Below are 23,888 nucleotides of genomic sequence, written 5' to 3'. Positions count from 1 at the left end.
CCGGCCCAGAGAGAGAAACCTCTTGTGTGTACACACACACACACACACACACACACACACACACACACACACACACACACTAACATTCATTAACATGTGATGTGATAACATGCATTGAACTGAACACATCTTGGAGAACTCCAGTTACCAGTTTACAGAGCATGATTTGTATTGTTGCATTAGTTGGACAAAGTACTGCACTGTTTCAAGCACTGTAAATGAATGAGTTTCTCCAGGTCATTGAAACACACACACACACACACACACACACACACTGAGGTGGAGACTGAGCACACAGACTTTGTGCATCTGTAAAAAAAGTTAGCAGTTACCTAGTTTGGAGATCTTGTCGTCTCCTGCTGTTAAACACTCGTCGTGACATTTTCGTCTGGTCTGCAGGAGCTTGTCTCGCGTGGAAATGGATTTCTCCAGGAACTCCGCTGCGCGCTCCCAATCTTCCATAAAATACGCCCTGACCCCGCGGTAATAGAGCTCATGGTAAGGGGCTAAAAGTCCGGATGAACTCTCTGAAGATAGTAGCTGTGCATGAAGAGGAACGCCACTTATACAGGACTTGCGTTTGAGTGCGATTTCTGAAAAAACCGATACATGCGATTTATCGTGTAGCCCTAACTACAGTTGACCGAAAAGTTGCTTATATTTCTTATAGAAATTACAAAACCATGTTAGATACAATCAGGGACATGTGACCAATAAGAAAATGCTATTTGTATCAAAGAAATTCATTCGGAAACCATTCTAACATCTACAAATTTGTATGTGACCGGGCCTGACATTTTATTGGTGAAATGCGTATAAAAACGTATTTATTTCAATCATAAAAACATGCTGAGATGGCACGATATGCGTTTCATATAGATTAACATTTCCTCCATATGACTCAACGTTCAGATTTAATAAGATATTTTTTTCACCCAAGATTTTTGTGGAATGTCCCACGTTCTTGGTGTGAACGGGTATTTAGGGTTTATATTAGCTTGTTGTAATCGTAATTAGTTTATATAAACACAACATAATGTGATATGTCCTCATTTAGTTAGAAGTAACAATGCTAGGAATACTTAAAGTATTTACATTCATTGTTTTGTTTATATTGTAAGATTTAGGCTATATCTATTAGGATAAAATCCAAATACATGATAACCAGTAACTGTCTACACTGAACCCAAAGCAACACCATCCATATATCATCACATACTTTTTAGTTGCAATCTGGCGCATAACTTTTTGCGCGCATTAAACTCCCAGCCGCACGAGGCCAGTATTATTATTTACATGAGGTAAAAATTTCCGCTTTCTCATTTCGACAACTGTCATGGCTTCCATTTACCGTAGTACACATAATACATGAGAATTCAAAAATAAAGGTTTATTTCTCCTCAGTGGTGAACTGCTAAAAAATATTTGTTATGCCAAGATTGCTATACTGCATTAAACTATGATTTAACTATTGCATTAAAGACGTTAGGCTAATGTGCATATTAGTATTTTTATGTCACAATTCAATTAGGATTGTTAAATAATGCGCGCGTTTTTGGCGCTTTACGGTCAAACACTTGCGGCTGTAATGCGTGCAGCGAGAGTGTGTGCAGCGCCCCTGGCCTCGAATGAAACACACTGGACCATCAGTAGCAGCTTTTCATTGAAGGGAAACAGAGAAAGAAGTGGGCGGTCAGAGATTTCAAGCGCACTGTATTTCAGGAGCGGGGGCCAAAAACCGAGGCGGGCAAGCGTGTGAAGGCAAATCGTGTTTAGCCAGATATGACGGAGGTTAGCGAGATACTGATGTCGGTTCTGTCCACGATTCGGGTTCCGAGGCCCGGAGATCGTGTTCACAAAGACGAGTGCGCCTTCTCATTCGCCAGTCCGGTGAGTTCAGTAACGTTAGTAGCACGCTGAACTAACTAGCGCTCATTGAGTGCACACGTTTGCACTATTTTCCTTCATTATGTCAAGCGAGTCATCATCGCAATGTTGACTCTGCACTCTTTGGTCACATCTTGACTAAACAACTAATTTCCCTTGGTTTAGCCTTAAATTATCAGCGTGTATATGCTACTTTAGCTAGCCGTCCGCCAGTTATAACGCTAACATGAGCTAGTAACTGCAAAGTTTTTTTTCTTGACGTCTGTGTGCTTCTGTATCATGCGCGTGAGGCAGCCACAGCCTCACTGGTGCTCACCAGCAGTATTTGGTTCAAACACGTCTTTCCTTTTGTTTCAGGAGAGTGACGGAGGCTTGTATGTCTGCATGAACAGCTTTCTCGGCTTTGGAAGCAAGTACGTAGAAAGACACCACGCCAAAACTGGTCAGAGAGCTTACCTGCACATCACCCGGACCCGGAAAACGCAGGTAAACACATGACACACCATTCTGTGCATTTATAAATAATAATCATGTATGGTTTAAATCAGTGATCCTCAAATCTGGCTCGTGAGATCCATTTTCCTGCAGAGTTTAGCTCCAACCCTAATCAAACAAACCTACCTGTGATTTTCTAATGATCCTGAAGACATTGATTAGCATACTCAGGTGTTTGAGGATCAGATTTGAGGATCACTGGTTTAAGTAAACGTTCATAAATATTTAAAGTCTCCAAATGGGAAAAAATGATGGGCGTCAAACAGGTTTCCTGGACACTCCTCCTGTCTTTCATTGGCCAGACAAACAGATAGTCCCGCCCCCAAACTCACGCCATTTGTTCAGCCAGTTTTGCTGTTTCAGGTTGGGTGGGACAGACGGCAATGTTTAAGTTCAACAGTTTGGTTCTGGATGTAAAAATCCCATTTATTTTCTCCATAGGGGAATTGGTTTTTAACGATAATTTATAAACCATTAAAGCCTGACCAACTGTGAGCAACGAGGTTGTTAATCAGTGATATATGCTTTTGTTGAAGCCATCTGGCCAGATTATTCAACTGATATTTTAAAATAAGCATGTTTAACAGTGGAATTCCAAAGAAATTCGAGCCAGATTTGAGGATCACTGGTTTAAGTAAACGTTCATAAATATTTAAAGTCTCCAAATGGGAAAAAATGATGGGCGTCAAACAGGTTTCCTGGACACTCCTCCTGTCTTTCATTGGCCAGACAAACAGATAGTCCCGCCCCCAAACTCACGCCATTTGTTCAGCCAGTTTTGCTGTTTCAGGTTGGGTGGGACAGACGGCAATGTTTAAGTTCAACAGTTTGGTTCTGGATGTAAAAATCCCATTTATTTTCTCCATAGGGGAATTGGTTTTTAACGATAATTTATAAACCATTAAAGCCTGACCAACTGTGAGCAACGAGGTTGTTAATCAGTGATATATGCTTTTGTTGAAGCCATCTGGCCAGATTATTCAACTGATATTTTAAAATAAGCATGTTTAACAGTGGAATTCCAAAGAAATTTCCACTAATACGAGAATCGCGACCAGTAAAACATGGCAAAAGAGTGCACACCTTCTCTCTGGTGTCGGATGCAGGATTTCTCCAATCATTTCCCGCAAGCTTGCATTCATCCGTCTCCACTTTTGAGTGCCCCGCCCACATCTCAAAATCCAATAAGCAACTGATGGATAGAACAAAGATATTCCGCTACACTCGGAAGAAAAGATCAGTTGCTACTTCCGTTTCTGTGACTTTAAGTACAGTCTTGAACTTTTGTCTTTTGGTCCAAGTTTTGAATACTTCAAAGTTTGTAATGTTGTGATTGTGAATGTAAACTCTTTTATGAAATCCTTTTTTAAAATCTCTATGGAAAAAATGAATGGGAAAAACAAGGACCAAAAGACAGCTGAAAACGTGAGTGGGCACTATATTGTTTTTTTAGACTTTCTGGAAATCAATATACACATGGCTTATGTCTCTGCAAACTAATATGGTATAGAAGAAAATATTTTAACACATTACATCTTCTTGTAATATAACTGCATTTTAAAGGGTTAGTTCACCCAAAAATGAAAATTTTGTAATTACTCAGCCTCATGTCGTTTCAAACCTGTAAGACCTTCGTTCATCATCGGAACACAAATGAAGATATTTTTGATGGAATCTGAGAGCTGTCTGACCCTGCATAGACAGCAACACAACTGAAATGTTCCCAAGTCCAGAAACGTAGCAAGGAGATCTGTAAAATAATCCATGTGGCATCAGGGGTTCATCCGCAATTATACGAAGCTACGAGAATACTTTTTGTGCGCAAAAAAACAACTTTATTCCACAATTAGTCTCCTCCACATCATCCTGGAGCCATTTTGAAGAATATCCGCTGGACGTAAACAGCGTAGGCTGTTCTGTGTCAGCTGTGTCACACGGATATGCTGTTTCCGTTCAGATCAAATCACAACAATGTAGGAAAACAGATCCGGTGAAAAGGGGCTTGGAAACATTTCTGGACTTGGAAACGTTTCAGTTGCATTGCTGTCTATGCAGGGTCAGACAGCTCTCAGATTCCATCAAAAATATCTTAATTCGTGTTCCGAAAGATGAACGAAGCTCTTACAGGTTTGAAACGACATGAGGGTGAGTAATTAATGACAATTTTCATTTTTGGGTGAACTATCCCTTTAAGTGCTGATTCATGGCAAATATAGACTAACCTTGTCTGTGTATCAGAAGGAGGATGATAACAATTCTGGATCAGGTGACCCTCCAAAAAAGAAGCCCACAAGACTAGCCATTGGTAAGCCCCTGCATTCTTTAGCCCTCAATCTTTGCTACATATTTTAGAACATGTTAGTTTTCCCAGTTGTGTATTGTTAGTAAGTTTATTTTATGAAACGTAAAAGGCTGAAAAGGTTGTGTGTGTTTCTTGCAGGGATTGAGGGCGGGTTTGATGTTGAGCAGGAGCAGTATGACGAAGAGGTCAAGGTGGTTCTGTTCCCAGACCGACAGGAAGTGACACCAGATGATCTAGCCTCCATGCCAGATGTTGTTCGGGAACGGGTGAGTCATTTTATTATGAAATCTTTTCACAGGATTTTTCCCTATGTAATAATATATAAATATATAGTCATAATTAAGTGGATGTTAAACTTTATAAAAGAGCAGACTTTGATTGACTGTGATGGTGTCGTTCACCCTTGCAGGTGTCTCTGTCGATGACAGGGCTGCAGGCAGCAGACTCTGTGTCGCACACTTTGCAGGTGCAGCAGTGGGACGGAGAAGTGCGACAGGAGTCAAAACACGCAGCTGAACTTAAACAACTCGACAATGGGGTCAAAATCCCTCCTTGGTATATACATGTGTGAATGTTGTAGACATTTGATATGTACAGCTAAGCTCTGAAAACATGATCCTAGGAGGATGTTCGAGTAAGTGATTGTTTATATTTACATAATTCCATCTTTCTTTCAGTGGTTGGAAGTGTGAGGTCTGTGACCTACAGGAAAACCTGTGGATGAATCTGACAGACGGAAAGGTTTTTTGTGGGCGGAGATATTTTGATGGCTCAGGGGGGAATAACCACGCCCTCCTGCACTACCAGCAGACTGGATACCCACTGGCTGTCAAACTCGGCACAATAACACCTGACGGAGCAGGTGAGATTGTCTCACAAAATCTGCTGGAATCTAATTAAATCATGCTGACGTTGTATGCTTTAAGCCAGTAACGTTATGTCTGCTTTACGGTTAACTAAGGCTATATTTATGATGACATTGTGTGATGTATGTGTCTTTGCAGATGTCTATTCATATGACGAAGATGATATGGTATTAGATTTTAAGCTTCCAGAACACCTTTCTCACTTTGGCATTGATATGATGACTATGGAAAAGGTACTGTCATCCCAAAAATCTCTGCTTTCATTCTTAAAATGTTTAAGAAGCTGTTTTTTAGTGTGTCCCTCTCTTTTTGTTAGACGGAAAGAACCATGACTGAGCTGGAGATCGCAGTGAACCAGCGTGTGGGAGAGTGGGAGGTGATTCAGGAGTCAGGTACCACTCTGAGACCCCTATGGGGCCCAGGGCTCACTGGAATGAAGAACCTGGGAAACAGCTGCTACCTCAACTCTGTCATGCAAGTGCTCTTCACCATCCCAGACTTCCAGACCAAGTCAGTGCCTCTCAGAATGTTTGTCAACCTGTGTGTGGTTCTGGAGTGTGGTTCAGCCAGAGATATGAGCATATAAAACATATCCATAATCACTACTGTTCAAAGATTTGGGGTCAGTAAGATATTTTTAAAAAGAAATGAATACCTTTATTCATCATTAAATTGGTCAAAAGAGACATTAAAGACAATGGTACAGAAGATTTGTTTAATAAAAATGCTGTTATTTTGAACTTTTTATTCAATGAAGAGAATGAAAAAAAATGCTATTATTATTAATTATATTATTATTAAAAACACTGAATATTATTTAAAATAAAAAAAAATAATATTCAGCAGCACAAATATTTGCAACATTGATAATAAGAAACGTTTCTTGAGCACCAAATCAGCATATTAGAATAATTTCTGAAGGATCATGTGACACTGAGTCAGGGGCGGATTTAGTGATTTGGGGGCCCCAGGCAAAATACAGGAATGGGGCCCTATACAATTTCACACATTTACAACTTTGAGGTTCCTTTCACTGTTGCTCGCTGCTGCACGGCCGTGTCCCATAGTTGTCTAATCTTTTAGATTTTTCATGTACATGTTATAAATAAAAGATTTATTTAATGTTGTAAATCCCTTGTTCATATTTAAACAGGTTATAATAGTATTAGAGTAGGTTGGACATTAGGTGGTGCGTTGGGGTAATTTTCACTATGCAATTGTCTACACAATGCAAGGCTGTCTAATTCTAAACTTTAAAATATACATTTATTTTTATTTATTTTAATTGCACATTTAAATTAAACTGAAGGAAATTATAAATTTACATGCTTAAGTATTGTTTCAACTAAACATGAAGTGTGGAAAGTGACTGTGTCCTTCTTGGTCCTTCTTGGGTCTTTCACAATAATGAGTGAGCGCCATTTTAAAAAATTTAAATAGGCCCTATATAATATGCACTGTTGCTTGGTATTAGAATTATTGCTTCGGATGCATGATATTTGTAGGGCCCTATGAAATCCGTTTTAGTTTTTACCAAATTAGCCTAGGTTTTATTTTTCCCAAAATCTTTTTTTCCGTTTTAATGTTTCTGGATTCAGTTTTTTTTTTTTCTTTTTTCTGGATGATTATATTAAATTTGAACAAAAAACATGTCTAATTAATTAAAATCATGAAACTTGTTTAATTTAACAGCAATTTAGGCCTATTAAATGTTTAACAAAAATTACATTCTTAGGGCCCAAATTCTGCGCTTTCTTTTTTTTTTTTTTTTTTTTTTTCTGTATTCCATTTTAATGGTTTAATCAAAAACATATCTAATTAATTGAATTCATAAAAACAACTTAACTTATATACAATAATAGGGCCCTATGAAATTTTCATTTTATTTTCTTATTTTTTAGAAATTCAGTGTTGTGTATTTAAATTTTTCTGGTAATCAAATGAAGGCGAAAACATTAATCTATCTTTTATTCCAATGAAAATTAAACAAACCCTTTAATTTTTGTACATTCAAAATGCTACACAACAGAAGTTTACTGTGTAACGAGCAATGTCACGGAATTCAAATGCAGTTCAGTACACAATCAAACAGCGATACGGACTAGTGTATGTGAATATTAAATGGCAAAAATACTATTTAGCTACTACAGATGACAACCGCGAGCATTGCGCGTGCTTCAATAGCAAACGAAACGCGGGTCTGCGCCGTTCATTCCGTCAGCGTTACACAGTAAATTCCGTTTTTATGAATAGATTCTGGGATTCCGTCCCCATTTTCTACATCACCCTACTTTTGCTAAGAAGCACGTTCAACGCGGACGCACAGACGGTTGTCGTGGTAATGAACACTACAGTAACCACTTGTGCGTCCGCACTGAACGCGCATCTCGCATATAAAAAGCATTTTAGGGGGCCCTTGGCTTTTGGGGGCCCAAGGCGGTCGCCTACCTTTGCCTAAGTCCGCCTCTGCACTGAGTAATGGCTGCTGTAAACTCAAATCAAGTAAAAAATTTTAATATTTACATTTTAGTAAATTAAATTATTTACATTTTCAATTATTTAAAATATATTAAAGTAGAAATCAGTTACTTTAAATTGTTATATTTCATAATACTATTTTGTTCAGATAAATGCAGCCTTGGTGAGCATAAGAGACTTCTTTTAAAAACATTTAAAAAAAATCTTACTGACTCGCAGAAATAAAATCTCTAAATATATCTTGTTTTCTCTCATTCTCATTGATACTCAGATACGTTTCCATCATCGACAAGATCTTTAATGAGGCGCCCAGTGACCCTACCCAGGATTTTAAGACTCAAGTGTGAGTACCTGTCCCATAAACTCTCAAATGCACACATACTTTAAAATATCAGTGTGTTTAGTCTAAAAGGGATCGTTCACAAAGTCCAAAAATGTTGCACTCTTCAGTAGCTTTCAAATCTCATTCGCACTTCCACATATTTAAACTTGGCAAGCCATATTTGGTTAAACAATACAGGGCATTTTTTAATCACTAATGTCAAATACGTCTTAATGCCCAATGTTTGAAAATATACAAATAATGGTCTGTTACTCACACAAAGCCCTTGCATGACTTAAGAAGACCAGGAGTATAGAGCAGTACAAGTTTTATGAACCACTTTTATATTGCTTTTTTGTCATATTTGGAGATTGACAGCGTCTTTTCAGTTTCAGTGTTCATGAACAGTTTCATGTTCCACAGTAGAACGAGTTTCATACAGGTTTTGAACAACATGAGTGACAAAATGGAGACAGAATTTAAATTTCAGGCTGAACTCTTTAGTCCTGTTAATGATGATACTGAAGAGGCTTTAGTAATGTCATATATCCAGCAGAGGTCGCCATACATCAATTCTCCCTGCTACCTGAAAGAAAGAGTGAACAAACATGAGTATCTGCTTCGGTTGTTTCAAAGAGCTTAAACACCACAACGATTTTATTTAGTAATCGAAATATGTATCTTTCTTCCTTAATTTCCACTCTTTAATATCAGAGCAAAGCTGGGCTATGGCCTTCTGTCAGGAGAGTACTCTAAGCCGGCCCCTGACCCTGGGGATGACCCCAATTCCTCCACTGAACCCAGGGTATGTACACAAACATCGGGTTTCATTCATGAAAGATGAGTAGACTTTGTTTATATCTTTCATTAATAATTTTGGTATGGAGTCTGACAGTTTTTGCAGGAAAATACAGAAATTGATTCTGCTCATGTTCAGGAAAAGCCATTTCTAAATCTGATTTTCTTTGTACAGGGTGACCAGGTTGGCATAGCACCTCGCATGTTCAAAGCTCTGGTTGGACGAGGCCACCCGGAGTTCTCTACCAATCGGCAGCAGGATGCGCAGGAGTTTCTTCTTCACTTTATAAATATGGTGGAGGTAAGGATGATGACATGCTCTTGCAGTCTCTGTTTTACACCATTTACTTTTGCATTCACTCATTTTGTCTTTTTTTTTATGTTGTCCAGAGGAACTGTCGGTCTGGCATGAATCCCTCAGAAGCTTTCCGCTTCCTAGTGGAGGAGAAGATTGTATGTCAGCAGTCACAAAAGGCCAAATATACCCAACGAGTAGACTACATAGTCCAGCTGCCCGTTCCCATGGACCAGGCAACTAATATGGGTTAGACACTCATACTATGCTTCTGTGTATCAATTCCAATTTATCCTTCCTCTCATTTATCATCTTCTCTTTCTGTTTATCAGAGGAGCTACAAGAAGCAGAACGTCGCCGGGAGGAGGTGGAGTCATCTGGAGCCCCTCCCTCTGCTGCACCACGTGCTCAAATTCCATTTGGTGCCTGTTTGGCTGCTCTTAGCGAACCGGAAACACTCACAGATTTCTGGAGCTCTGCAGTGCAAGCCAAAACCACTGCCACAAAGTAATAATATTCGTTTAATTCTCAATTAGTCTTTGATTTTCTTCCGTGTGTAATAGTATCTTTATATCTCTTTGTCTCTTAGGACCACTCGCTTTGCTTCATTTCCTGACCATCTTGTCATCCAAATTAAGAAATTCACCTTCGGCTTGGATTGGGTTCCTAAAAAATTAGGTTAATTATATATTTTTTGGATGTTTGATAATGTAACTTTTTCATTTTGCACAATTATATAATTTTAAATTGTTCTGTTAATTTGTTGACATACTCTTGTAATAATTTGAATAGATGTGAGCATTGACGTTCCTGACACACTGGATCTGAGCGCGCTCCTTGCCATGGGACAGCAGCCAGGGGAGGAGCTTCTGCCAGAGGTGGCTCCACCTCCTCTCATGACCCCTGATGTGGAGGTTAAAGGTATCCTGGGTTTCCACGGCAACGAGGAGGACGACTCTCTCTACTCCCCACTGCTGTGTCAGTCTGTCTTTTCTCTTCTTTCTGACCTCATCTGTCTGCCACTTGAGCCTGTCTTTCATTCTTTCTTTTTCCTTTGCTTTCTTCTTTGTTTAGTGTCTTTTAATTCAATTTTATTATATTCATTTGTATTAGTTTAATGTAAACGTGTTTTTATTTGCTCTATATAAATGATACTCATATTGCCTTGGTCTTAATATTTAGTTTTCAACTAAATGTAATTTATTTTGGATTTAAAGGAATAGTTCACCTAAAAATGAAAATTTGCTGAAAATGTACTCTCCCCTCTTCATCTGATCAGATTTGGAGATATTTACTTAGCATTACATCACTTGCTCACCAGTGGATCCCCTGCAGTAAATGGGTGCCGTCATAATGAGAGTTCAATCTACTGATAAAAACATCACAGTAATCCACACGACTCGAGTCCATCAATGAACATCTTATGAAGTGTACAGCGGCGTGTTTATGAGAAACAAATCCATCATTAAGGCATTTTACTTCTGGCCAAAATAGCTGTCCATAATCCATAATAATGCTTCCTCCAGTGAAAAAGTCTCCTGTTGTCCTCTCACAACAAAATCTACCAACATATTGGCTAGAACTGTTTTCGCTTTTAAATGGTGGTTGTTCTGTGCATATTTCTCTCCTGATTCAGATGAGATTACTTTTTCACTGAAAAAAAAAAAAAAACATCTTGATGGATTTGTTTCTTAAAATTGTGCTGCTTTTCACTTCACAAGATGTTAATTGATGGACTGGAGTCATGTTTTGGATTATTCTAATGTTTTTATCAGCTGTATGAGCTCTCATTTTGGTGGCACCTATTCACTGAAGTGAGCACATTGGTGAGCAAGTGATGTATGCTAAATTTCTCCAAATCTATTTCGATGAAGAAATAAACTCAAGTTCCTCTTGGGTTATCTGAGGGGGAAAACATTTTTAGCAAATTTTTGGGTTAACTATTCCTTTAAGCATTGGTTTAATTTTTAATTAATACAATTTTCATTAGCATTCAGTCAATGTAATTATTGAAACATGTCTGTAGAGCACTCTCTCTCTATCTGTGCATGTCTCTCAGCTCCGGTATTGGATGACTCTACAGTGTCTCAGCTGTGTGAGATGGGTTTTCCTCTGGAGGCCTGCCGGAAGGCCGTTTACTACACAGGCAATACTGGCATTGATGCTGCTATGAACTGGGTGATGGGACACATGGAAGACCATGGTAAATACATTCATCAATGAGTGTCAGCTGTGAAGAGGATTAAAAGTAGGATGCAGATTTCCAGTAATATTCTCTATGTGAACTTCTGCAGATTTCTCCGCACCTTTAGTGTTGGCTGGATCTAGTTCTGCTCCTGGCACCACTCCCACAGAGAGTCTACCTGAGGAACACCTAGCAACCATCGTTTCTATGGGATTCAGTCGAGACCAGGCCACTCGTGCTCTCAGAGCCACGGTGAGACACGTCACTCTGTCTCTCTTAACCAGAGTGATACAAAAATATTTGATGCAAGGACCTGATACCAAAAGTATATTGTACCCATTTCGCATGCAACCCAATTGCTACAATGGTTTTACCTCAGTATAAATCTTTTTTTTAGTTTTTTTAAAATATTTATTTAAAAATGATGACACCCATGAAGTGGCATGACTGAGACTTTCTAGTTAATATTTATTGCTTTAAACGCATTTAAGTCACAAATCATGGTCCTAAATTTTGGTAACAGGTAGCAAAAACTGTAAACTTCATAATATTGTAGCAAATCAGCTCATGGGGAAATATGAATAATTAATCATAACTAGTTATAATTAATTATAAATATTTAGACCCGCTGTAGATATTTATTTCTAGATATTGACCTCTCAGGGTCAACTGTCTGTCAATTCTAAGAACGTTAATTTCCTGGTTAAGGGAAATAACTTTCTTACTGTACAATTCTACAAAGCTTGTAGCATAAATCTGCGTGATTAAGTGACTCCAGTTATGAGCAAACAATGAACAACGTCAAGTGTGATACAAGTAAGGCTTTATTAACTACATAAACACTTAAACTAGTCTAACATACTACATAAACACTTAAACTGGTCTAACATACCCAAACACACACACACACGCATACAGTTGGCATAGGAAAGGGTTAAAGCTTAACGCAGTAAAGAGAAAATAAGAATATGAAGTTATGGAACCATTTGCATATTCAGATCTACACCTGAGGGAAACATCAGATTCTTAGTTCAAACACACCTTTGTAAAAAGGTGCAAATGATACCTAATGTATCAATTAATAAGACTAAGTTTGAATACTTGTACGTCTCATCTGTCTGAAAGAGAGGTTTGATGTAATCTGAAGGTTCCAGTTGATCTTTGCTAAAGTTGGTTGATGAAAAAGAACCCGTTTGCGTCAGAGAATCTTGGTGAATGAAAAAGTCAAGGCCGAAGCCTGGCACGTACTTAGAGTTTCCTGGAGCATTGCAGCTCACATTTTCATCATCTCCGAATACAACCGAACCACCGACCCTGGGCGCGGGTCACATGGGGTGATGCCTTTAAGGTCGGAGAAGATTCACGCCTCTCAAGATGGGCTTGTCCAATGAGAAAGGCAGAAATTCCAAGCGGGAGGTTGCAATTGCTGGACGGTTTTACGACCCTTTGTGTGAGGGCATGGTAATTTGCAAATGTAATTCGCTTGGGGTGTTGATGCACAAACTAATAAAGATTCTTAGAACACTTAATATCAAAAAAAACCCCAGCTAAATATTATATATTGGAATTTTAAATTTAAAAAATGAATTCAAAAGGTATTGTGCGGTTTCACATTTTTCCTTGTTTTGTTCTCCTTTTTGTGGTGGGGTGGGAAGAATTCCTTGTGTTCTTTTTGCTTTAAAATAAAATAATAATAAAAAAAAAGTGTCTCTTTGTTTCTTCTAACTGTGTATTGCTTATGGGTGTGTATAAAGGAATTTTCTGCCAAATGCAGTGTTAGCAGTAATAAACATTTTATGTATATTACTGAAAAAAACCCAATGTGAATGCATGTTTACTGGCAATACTGAGGGTGGAAAGAGTATTGATAAATGTAAAAGCATGAAAGTCTGCTAAGTGTATAAACCATACGAATGACATTTGGTAATTTATCTGGTTAACGATGGAAAGTTCAAGCCTCATTTATGTTACACTGCTGATCAGTTTGATAAGTAAATTAGTGTAGTGTTCAAAGGCCTGTGTGTTTTATGTGAATAAGCCCCAGATAGCACACGCACGTCGCGGAGACGTCTGTACTGAGCAGCCAATATTTTTATTAATGTTTCAATGCTATGTAGACTGTTTATGAGTATACATGCTGACATCGATTATTTGTTTTTATGAATTAATTTGTATATTATGTTATTGTGACCCTATTTGTAAACTTAATTGTCAAATCCTAACTTTTCCTTCAAGGATTTCCCACTGAGAAGTCCATGTGAGAGGCGTTTTCTGCCTGACATTGGTTGTTTCTCTCCAAGCAACATTTTTTGCTCGCTTCCGCACTCATACTTCATTTCAGATTTTCGTGTCGGCTGGTTTCTCGCGCACGCTGGTTTTTACCAGTTGGACTAGAGGCGCAGAACTAACCTCAAACGTTCTCAACACAAAAAACAGCATCCAAAAGTAAGTATGAAAAGAAGAGCGCATAGCTAAAAAAAATAAAAAACAATCTTGCATAAGCGAATGGTATCTTAAATAAAAACAGGAAAAAACAAACATAAAAGAGAAGCATCAGCATTATTGGTTTTTGCTGCATGAGGTCCAAGTATTTAACAGTATGTAACCGTGTTTAACAACCAATATGATGTTTTATCTTTTCATTAACTTTAATGCTTTTTAAATATTAAATATATTATCATATAAATATCTATGTACTGACTTGCATTTTTTCCCCACATTTAAAATGGCTAGTTTTAAGAATTGAAAGTAAACGACGAATACACATTTTTTGTAAAGATTATAATAAATCACATGATTTTGCAGGTTTTATGAAAATGTGTAAGCTTAACTAATGACCTAAATAACTATGCGTGTCAATAACTCAAACTTACCTAGATAGAAACGCGCACTATGTGTGTCATTAACAAACAGGAATTACCCTGTAACCTGATAGATGAAGTAACCCCCAGCAACCACTTGGCTCAGGCTTTGGCGGCCTGAGCAAATAGTTTTAAATGTGTCATTCAAGAGTTGTCCATTTATTTATTTATTTATTTATTTATTTCCCATTAACGTTCATCAACGTTACTGCAGTGGAAATACTTACCTTTAACTTATTAATAAGCTAACAAAATGTTTGGCAAAAGAATAAATCACTGTACACCCTGTAGTTGTGGTGTCATATGCCCAGGACTAATTCTGCCTCCGAAGCAGCTGCTCATTTATTTTGATAGTTTAAAATATTTATATTGCATATTAAGAACAATAATGTTTGCATTGTATGAACACATCATTGATAAATGCGTGGCTCGTTCCAAGATGGCCTTGAGCAAGACACTACAGTGACTTTATTTAAAATGCAGTTGTCTGCTTTTATATTGTCGAAATTAAAATTTGCAACATAGAAATGCTGTGCATGCTGCTGAGAAAAATCTCGATTAATCTCCATTAATTAAGCATTCAAGTAGCTAGGCGAATGCCTATTTTACTCTAACATGGTATCTACGCCAGACACGAGCAGCACAATATGACCAAATCAATAGACCCGTAACAATAGGTAAAGCGGTCTGCAATGTAGGCCTATGCAGTGCGATATGGCCAACGCAACAAAACTTCTGCTACTATATTGATAATGTTCACTAACATTTTAATACGGAGTTGAAGTACATGCTGTTGCTGTTAATGATATTCACAATGTTGTAGTAGGAATTTATTGTGCGAACTGTTGCGGTTGTAATATTAATCAGAATTTGCAAAGCATAATCTACAGCTGCTGTACGAAACCTAGTCCTGTTGAATTAGCAAAGTACCGGTAATAAACACCTATTGCACTTTAAAGAGTTAAAATAATGCCTATTTCGCTTTGAAGGGTTCTATAAACCCTGTTGAACTGAATAGCAAAGTAATAAAATGCCTATTTCACCTAAAAAGTTCACTACCATCCAAGCGTGATCTTGTAACGCTCGGATTTATCGGCCGAATTACATGGATTTAAAATGGGGTCAGCTTAAACTGTGTGAGATAAAATAAGTGCTTTAAAAAGATGAGACAACAACAAAAGTAGAATGAATAAATAGTGTATTTACATAATGCACAAGGAACTTAAAACAACACAAAACTAGAATAACTTAGGCTGTTAAAAGCAGATTGTCCATTTAAATCGTACTCTAAAACAGTCCTTAAGAATCCCAGTGTGTTGAAGTCCCAAGGTAAAAGTGTCCACCGGTGTATATACAATCCAAAGAAATTGATAATCCAAAATGAGTGCGATACTGGAATGGTAAATCCATGAACAACTCCACAATCCAGCTAGTAGTTGTTTGGTCAATTGCCCTGATTGTTTGACATGCTGCTTGCTTTGTACTGGTTTACTTCCTTATTCCTGTCATGTGATTGACCACATGACAGGCAGACCCATGAACATTTTAAAGACTTACACACATCAAATAATTAAGAGGATTAAAATGGCTAAGACTCAAATATATAGATAAAAAAACCATCTTAATATATATTGAGTGGTAAAAACGTGTCTTTGTGTGGCAGTGTCACATAGTCCCCCCCTCCCCCCTTAGTCTATGACTCCCGGGGGAAGGAACTAGCCCTTTAAGTCAGCCATTGTCCCTGGAGGTAGATTGACTGAAATGAAAACAGGAACTCACCGATTTAGAATTCGGGTTGAGAGGACGAACGGGGCATGATGTTTTGAGATGGCCGGCCTTTCCACAATACAAGCAAAGATGGTGTTGTAACCGTTGTTCTCGTGCTTCAGGTGTCAAGTGAGTATATCCGAGTTGCATGGCTTCACTATTGGATGCAAAGACTGGGGTATCGTTAACCAGAGCACGAACAGGTCGCCTTGACCTTATTAGGTTATCTATCTGGATGGATAATTCAATGAATTCGTTCAAGGTTCTTCCTTCATCGCGACATGTGACTTAATCCTTTTCGGAACATTAATTTCAAAGCATCCTCAGTCCAGTCTGTTTGTGTGGCGAGAGTGCGGAAGGATAATCCATATTCCGCTGCTGTCTTTCTCCCTTTGTTTTTACATGAGAAGTTGTTCACCAGCACTCTTGCCCCCTGCGGGATAATCGAAAACTTCTTTAAAGCGCTGTAAAAACACCTCGAAGGAGGGAAATGTTGAGCCGTCTGTTCTCCACACAGCGGTGGCCCACTCTAATGCCCTTCCATTAAGTAACGAGCACACAAAATAAATTTTCTCCAGATCCGTAGGATACAGCATGGGTTGTTGGTTCACAAAGAGGGAGCATTGTAATGGAAATCCCTTACATTTAGACGAATCTCCATCAAATTTCTCAGGGAAAGCAAGACGTGGACTTACAGCGGGGTTTTGGCTGGGCATGGCGTTTATTGGAGCGGCCATTTGTGCAGAGGCTGCTTCAGGTGCTGCTATGCGTAGACTCTGCAACGTCGTGACGAGTTCCTCGGTGAGAGAGGTGAGTCGACTGAGCTGGTGCTGGTGTATAGCGAGCTGATTAGCTTGGGTAGATTACTCTCTTGTCAATTGCCTGATGGCTGCTGGATTGCTAGTAGGCGAAGTCTTCTGTAATGATGAGTCTGCAGAGTGAGGATCCATTTGCAGTTTATTTGACAACAGAACAATAAAGGCAAAGAGCTGTAAAGGCGAGATGAGGGCGTAAGCAGTACAGGCTAAGATCGGGGCAGGCGGCATAGAATCAGAGTCCAATAAACAGATACGGGTCAAGGCAGGCGGCAGAGAATCATAGTCCAATAAACAGATACGGGTCAAGGCAGGCGGCAGAGAATCATAGTCCAATAAACAGATACGGGTCAAGGCAGGCGGCAGAGAATCACAGTCCAATAAACAGATACGGGTCAGGGCAGGCGGCAGAGAATCCAGAAACGAGAAACCGTCCATGTCACAACAGAATAAACAATCCACAATGAAGAAACGCTCAGAGATGATCACCTAGGCAAATCAAGACTTCACAAGGATGTGTGTGTGTGGTGTGATTATATGGAGTGAGTGTAATGACTAGCAGGTGTGTATGTGCAATCAGTCCCAGGTATGTGGGCTTATGGGAATTGGAGTTCGAATGAGAATCAGTCAATACTCTGGTGGGGGTTCCCTCTGATGGCACGGAGGAGGCGGTAAGGGAGCCTCACTTATGACATTTACAGTATAGCCTATTGTCAACATGCATTTTGTTTTTACTAATTTTTAAATACTATGTTATAACCCCCCCCCCCCCCACACACACACACACACACATGAAGTATGTTACCTAAATTTATATTTTAATATATTTTATGTTTTGATGTTGTATGACAAGCCCACCTCCCCCAGATATTTGAGCAATAGGATTATATAAAATATAAATGTATTAAATAAAAAAATATAAAAGTTAAAATTACAAAAAATAAACATTTATAGATCAGTACTTTCAGCTTAAAGGGGGTCATATGATGCGATTTAAATTTTTCCTTTCTCTTTGGAGTGTTACAAGCTGTAACGAATCAGCTCATGGGAGTGACGATGTGGGAAGATTTGCTTAACGCCGCCCAAATGATCATGCAAAGAAAGAAGGCTCTTATACAGCTTTTATTCTCACTGTAGTATTGTTGTTTTGCTGCTGCCACCATGTTGGGAAGGCGCTGTGTGCTTCGTTGTGAAAGCGAAACTACTTTGTTTGGCCTTCCAAAAGAGGACGATAGCCGCTTCGTCATGCCTGGAGCTGATCCGTGGTGGTCGCTGAGGAAATACATCAACTTTGCGCTGTGGATCGCCAGATCGGCTTTCACCGTGGACGAAGCTGATTCCAGCCCTGGGTCGTCACATGTGGTTGCCACAAGCCCGCCAGATGCTCCTTCATCGAATCTGCCGTCCGCGCCGTTCTCAAGCCTGCCCGCCTCCGCTCACTCAAGCCGGCCTCCGCTCACTCTAGCCCACCGTGTGTTTCGTTGTGAAAGCGAAACTACTTTGTTTGGCCTTCCAAAAGAGGACACGACTAGAAATCAGTAGTTAACGTAGCGGGGACAAGGCCTCACAATATGGCAAGGGGCATAACATTTCCGTCACACGCTTGAGGTATTCGGCCAATCACAACGCACTGGATAGCTGGCCAATCAGAGCACACCTCGCTTTTCAGACCGATGAGCTTTGTAAAAATCGACGCATTTCAGAAAGGAGGGGCATAGAGGAGAAACAATAATGTACATTATGTGGAAAATAATGTGTTTTTTTTAACCTTAAACCGCATAAACACATTTCATTACACCAAAAACACTAAATAATGTTCTTTTTAGCAACATCATATGACCCCTTAGGCTTTAACTATAGCCTACTTTATGTTCTAAATATAAAAGGACTAATAGAAACAGACATCACTGTGTGAGAAATTGGACTTGTGGCGTGAGTGCATGAGAACAGTGTCAGTTTTGCGAGTCTCGCGCTGAATGTGTGAGAGTTGGCAGCAATTTGCCGATTTAGTTGAAAAAATACTGACCTCGATTAATTTTTTTATTCATATGTATATTACGTTATTGTTACCCTGTTGTGAATCTAGCCCTCATTTCAAGGATTCCTCTCTTTAGAAGTGCATGTGAGAGGCGTTTTTCTGCCCTACTCTGGTTGTTACACTCCATACAACCTTTTTTTCTTTTTTTCTTTTTTTTTTTGCTTTCTTCCGCTCTCATACCTCATTTCAGTTTCTTGTGCAGGTTCTTTTCGTACCGGCTGGTTTCTCGCACACGGTTTTTGCCAGTTGGACTAAAGGTACAGAACTTCTCTGAAACTTTGTCAACAGAACATAAAACAGCATCCCAGTGTGAGTAAGAAAAGCAGAGCGGTCAACTATGAAATATAATACTTAGTTTGTGTGTAATGGTTTCTTATATAAAACAGGGAAAACCAAGATGAAAAGAGAAGCATCAGAATTCTTCGATCTCTGGACGAGATACGTACAGATACCGTTTTTAACAACAAAATATTTTCTTTAACACTCGATCTGGAGCCATGATGCTCATTTATAATGTTTTATATTTTCGTTGAGTTAATTTGAATGATTTTTAAATACATAATCATATAAATGTCTATGGACTTACTTGCACAAATAACAATTTTTATTTTTCAAATTTAAAACTGCTAATTTTAAAAATCGAAACGTAAACGAAAAATACGCAAGTGTTTATGAAAATTTTTATAATAATAAATAATAACCTGTAATGACAATATCTATATTAATAATAGCAGATTCAAATAGAAATGCTCACTTGCACTACAAACATTCTAAGGGAAACCTGTGTAAATTAATGTACATTTGAGGCTACATTATAGCTTTGATAAAAAAATAAATAAAATAAAATAATACAGTTAGCATCTTATCCATTGTTTGTTTCTTCTATGTCTACCAATGCTTGTTTTTTAAATAGGCCTGTGTGTAAAATTTGGATGCATTACATATTTGCTGGTAATAGCTTGTTAATCTTAAACGTAATGTAAGTGTCTTAGGCATTTATCTCGGATTACTCAAATTGAATGTTAATTGTTGAAATTACGAATATAATTTTCTAGTCCAAACATTTACTGTGGAAAAAAAATAAGAACGAAAGAGAATGAAACAAACTTACTGAAGGGAGTAGCGTTTGTGGCTTGCATGTTTTTTTCCTGAAAGCATGAGCCTCCCTTCAAAAGCATGAGCCTCTTTTTATGAATAAAAATGTATTAATCTCTGATGTATAAAACTCTGGGTTTTTGATTTAAAAAGAAGCTCATTTTCTTTTTCATTGACCATATTTTTCAGAAAAAAGAATAGAATGGCAACTTGCAAGATCCTCTTTTTTATCCTTATGGTGAGCATAAATAAATTCATAAAGTGCATTGCGTCATTCTAAGATGTACAATACATTTGATTTTAAACAGTCTATAATTACTCTGCCTGTACAGCATTCTCTGTCTTGTTGTTTACCCTCCTTGCTCTCTATCCTTCCCTCCATCAGCACTGTGTATTGTGTGGGAAATGTGATTTGTTTTATAAGCAAGTCGGTGATGAGGTATCCATGAATTGTGGATTAAATACAAACAGTGATATAGAATGGAAATTTAACGACATTCTCATCTTTAACATCAAATTCAAAAGTGGAACTAAACTGAAGGGTATCAGTTTTTTCTCCTTTCGATGCAAAAATGATTTGAATATGAATTTTTGTGAGTAGTCACACTGTAATTGATTTTATTTTTAAAGGTTCTTCCCATATTACATCAAAAGCAATTACAAACGGAGAAACTTTGAAGGTTCCCAGACTGGAGACAAGAGACTCTGGAAACAATTTCTGCAGGCAGTAAGGGTCAGTGAAACAACACACTGTTTATGTTGTGTCAGGTGAGAGACGACAGCAGTGGTTGTCTTTTTTATGTTTGTATTTATTTATTTTTAGAATTATAGTATTTTTCATATTTACACCCTTTTCTCTCTCAGTCTTTGCTAAACCAGGCTCAGTGCTGGTGCAGTCTAGTGATGCAGAGCTGCACTGTGACATTAGAGGAAACCCAAATAAGGAAGTACAGTGGCTGAGACCCCCTAATGGTCAAATATATCATGAAAAAAATCAAGCAATTCACCTGAAGTCTGTGACTTCAAAAGATGCAGGCCAGTGGACGTGTCAAGTCAATGATGACTTGAAACTCAGTGTAACATTGACTGTTGTTGGTTGGTGTCACTCAGTAGTTGTTACTCAGTATGAATGTTTATTTATTACTATAATACTTCACATTGCATGCTGTCAGTGACATTTGTCTGGGTCTCCAGCAGGTCTCCAGACCACAGCTGTTAATGTTTCTGAAGGGGACGACACAGAGCTGCCCTGTTCTCTTCCTCAGAGTGTATCTCAGCGGCTTGTGGGTGGGAAATGGAAGGCTGACCACCTTCCCAAAGTCTCTTTCCCAACCCTGAAGAACACCGAAAACAAAGGCTTACACTGGAATGGGAAGAATTCAGAAAAAGTTAACTTTACTACTAAGCAACTCAGCACCAACTTTGATGTCACGTTGAAAAATGTGAATACCTTAAACTGTGTTAAGAACATTTTAATAACCTAAAGAACCCTTTTCCTGTATAAAGAACTATTTGTGGAATTGAAAAGGTTCCATGGATGTGAAAGTTTCTTCATGGAATCATCCAGGCCAGTAAGGAACCATTTTTTAATATGTTGACAGTAATGTCCCCTCATATTCTCTCAGGTGCAGCATAGCGATGCAGGGAGCTTTGTGTGTACAGTGGAGTTTGAGGGTGGAGCGAGTCTAAGTGTCGAGACGACTTTGAGGGTTGTGGCCAAACCTTCAGGTAAAACAAAACTACACCTCACAACTTTACAAAATCTGTCTTGTAGGGATGCACAATAAATTTCAGAATCTTATCAATTATTGGTAGATGTTAGAGATTAGTCAGTAACATATTGATATTGGACATTGAATTGTGTATGCTCATATATGCTATATTTACATTTAGATTATGTTAGCTGTCTTCTAACTCTCACTTAAAGTTAATATTTATAATAAATAATAATTGAATAAATATATAAATATAATTTCCAATAAATAAATATAACATCTTATATTTCTTCAGTTATTTTTAATTTAATTTGACAAAATATGCCGTTTTAATATCAGCCATTTTTTGGTTATCGGCCATAACATGAAAATGAGTATTGGTATCAGTCAGAATTTTAATATCACTGCATCCCTATAGAAGCATGAATTTCATTCCAAAATAGAAATTAGGCTCTTTTATGTGCACTAAGCAAAATTCCACATAAAAGGTTCAGTCTCTGTTTGTAATGATTACTGAACAGGTGGACAGGTGTTCACTAAAGGGAAAGGGAAAACACCTGCATTTAAGGAAATCTTGACCAAGGACGTGTATGGGCTAAAGCTGTGGATCTGGATTGCTGTAGGAGCCAGTTCTGTGGTTCTTATCGGACTTATCATTGTGACTGTTCTTGTCCGACAAAGGAACAAATGGATGAAGGTGAGAGAAAGAAAGGAAGAAAGCAAGTAAGAAAGGAAATGCCTCATTTAAGGTTTTTTTTTTTTTTACCTAGAAGAGGGTGAGAAAGCTGAGATCCATGTGGCAGCCTCTTACAGCCAAAGACTACTGCCAATGCAACAGATACTTCCTGTACTTCCATTACGCTTTGTAATACAATGATAATAGTATAACAGTCAGGCTTACTGTAAGGGTTGTACAGCCTTTATATTGCCTTGAAGGGATAGTTCAAGCAAAAATGAAAATCTTAACCCAAAAGAAGATGTCTAATGTTGTAATTGCATTATATATTCGGTTAAAATGAATTTGACCTTATTTTTAATTTTTCAGTATTGGTTGGTGTTGGATATTTAATTGTTTGTGCTCGTTCCCCTATTTTTACATTTATATTGCCTTTGCTTTTATTGATCTGCCTTAGAATGATCCCTACGTTCAATTCGAGAGATTTTAGTCTTATTTTAAAAATTATTTTCACAAAATAGTGTAGAGTTTTAAGATCTGCCATTTATCAGTATTGAACTGAATATACGCGGATCCCTATTGTTTACACCATATTGTATAATTACTGGTAATGTCAAAATGGATAAATATAGGGATGTTATATTTACACAGTCCATATTTCCTATGTATTCTGGGTCACAACAATGGTTTATTTCCTAATTGGTAGTTAACAGTTCATATAAGCTTAAAGCATAATTGCACTATAGTAACTCCTACAGAAATCTTACAGCATGTGGTTTTTTTTAGAGCTGAGAATGAGGTGGAGTTGGGACAGGGAGTGAGGCCACTTCCAGTGCCCAGACAAGGGCACAACCCACGTACACGTACAGCAGGCCCAAACTACACCAACTGAGAGAAGCAGAGTGCAAGACCCCTAAAAAACCACGCTGGGCCTGTGCTTTTAAATGTGCTTCTTGCTTAATGATGCCAAATAAGACATGCACTTTTCAAAATTTGCTGTGGAACCGGGCTATAAATATGTGGTGTTTGCTGTACATTTAAAACAAATCCTGTTGCAGAGTATATAATATAAATATTTTCACAACTGTACTTTTTGAATGACAAGAATGTTGAATGTTTTTAAATAAAGTTTTAATATTCTTTTAACATGTTTCTGCGTGTGTGGGCTGCTCTGTGTATATATTTTAATGAGCAGAAACTGGTGCAGCTGGAATTGTTTTAGTTCACAGGTGTCCGTACGTGTTCACAGACATCAAAACATACAGAAAAAACTGCATGTTTATTTTTTTATGT

At 38.1% G+C, this 23,888-nt stretch overlaps 2 protein-coding genes and 1 pseudogene across 2 annotated transcripts in view; 2 read left to right on the top strand and 1 right to left on the bottom strand.

Moving 5' to 3' along the window:
* LOC107598440 (prolyl 3-hydroxylase 3-like) overlaps positions 1-1,370 on the bottom strand; it is an 8,358-nt pseudogene extending 6,988 nt beyond the window's left edge.
* LOC107598439 (ubiquitin carboxyl-terminal hydrolase 5-like) overlaps positions 1-12,012 on the top strand; it is a 15,525-nt gene extending 3,513 nt beyond the window's left edge. The window contains exons 2-18 of the mRNA XM_016289776.1: positions 1,605-1,890; positions 2,245-2,373; positions 4,621-4,687; positions 4,823-4,950; positions 5,094-5,239; positions 5,362-5,546; positions 5,689-5,783; positions 5,867-6,060; positions 8,300-8,371; positions 9,065-9,155; positions 9,324-9,449; positions 9,539-9,692; positions 9,776-9,950; positions 10,033-10,121; positions 10,236-10,421; positions 11,503-11,646; positions 11,738-12,012. Coding sequence (XP_016145262.1) covers positions 1,783-1,890; positions 2,245-2,373; positions 4,621-4,687; positions 4,823-4,950; positions 5,094-5,239; positions 5,362-5,546; positions 5,689-5,783; positions 5,867-6,060; positions 8,300-8,371; positions 9,065-9,155; positions 9,324-9,449; positions 9,539-9,692; positions 9,776-9,950; positions 10,033-10,121; positions 10,236-10,421; positions 11,503-11,646; positions 11,738-12,012 — 2,364 coding nt within the window. The 5' untranslated portion in view covers positions 1,605-1,782. The remainder of the gene's footprint in view (positions 1-1,604; positions 1,891-2,244; positions 2,374-4,620; positions 4,688-4,822; positions 4,951-5,093; positions 5,240-5,361; positions 5,547-5,688; positions 5,784-5,866; positions 6,061-8,299; positions 8,372-9,064; positions 9,156-9,323; positions 9,450-9,538; positions 9,693-9,775; positions 9,951-10,032; positions 10,122-10,235; positions 10,422-11,502; positions 11,647-11,737) is intronic.
* A 7,298-nt stretch (positions 12,013-19,310) lies between these two features.
* On the top strand, positions 19,311-23,621 carry cd4-2.1 (CD4-2 molecule, tandem duplicate 1). The gene is given in 10 exon segments (XM_071582425.1): positions 19,311-19,366; positions 20,394-20,442; positions 20,590-20,746; positions 20,835-20,972; positions 21,069-21,299; positions 21,399-21,646; positions 21,830-21,932; positions 22,441-22,616; positions 22,690-22,757; positions 23,382-23,621. Coding segments are annotated over 9 exon segments (1,263 nt in total). The 5' UTR covers positions 19,311-19,366; positions 20,394-20,406; the 3' UTR covers positions 23,488-23,621.
* The last annotated feature ends 267 nt before the right edge of the window (positions 23,622-23,888 follow it).

The sequence above is a fragment of the Sinocyclocheilus grahami genome, unplaced genomic scaffold (assembly GCF_001515645.1).
Source record: "Sinocyclocheilus grahami isolate Dianchi unplaced genomic scaffold, SAMN03320097.WGS_v1.1 scaffold251.1, whole genome shotgun sequence".
Taxonomy (NCBI): domain Eukaryota; kingdom Metazoa; phylum Chordata; class Actinopteri; order Cypriniformes; family Cyprinidae; genus Sinocyclocheilus; species Sinocyclocheilus grahami.
The sequence above is the reverse complement of the archived record's forward strand: the minus strand, read 5'-3'. Positions and strand labels throughout refer to the sequence as shown.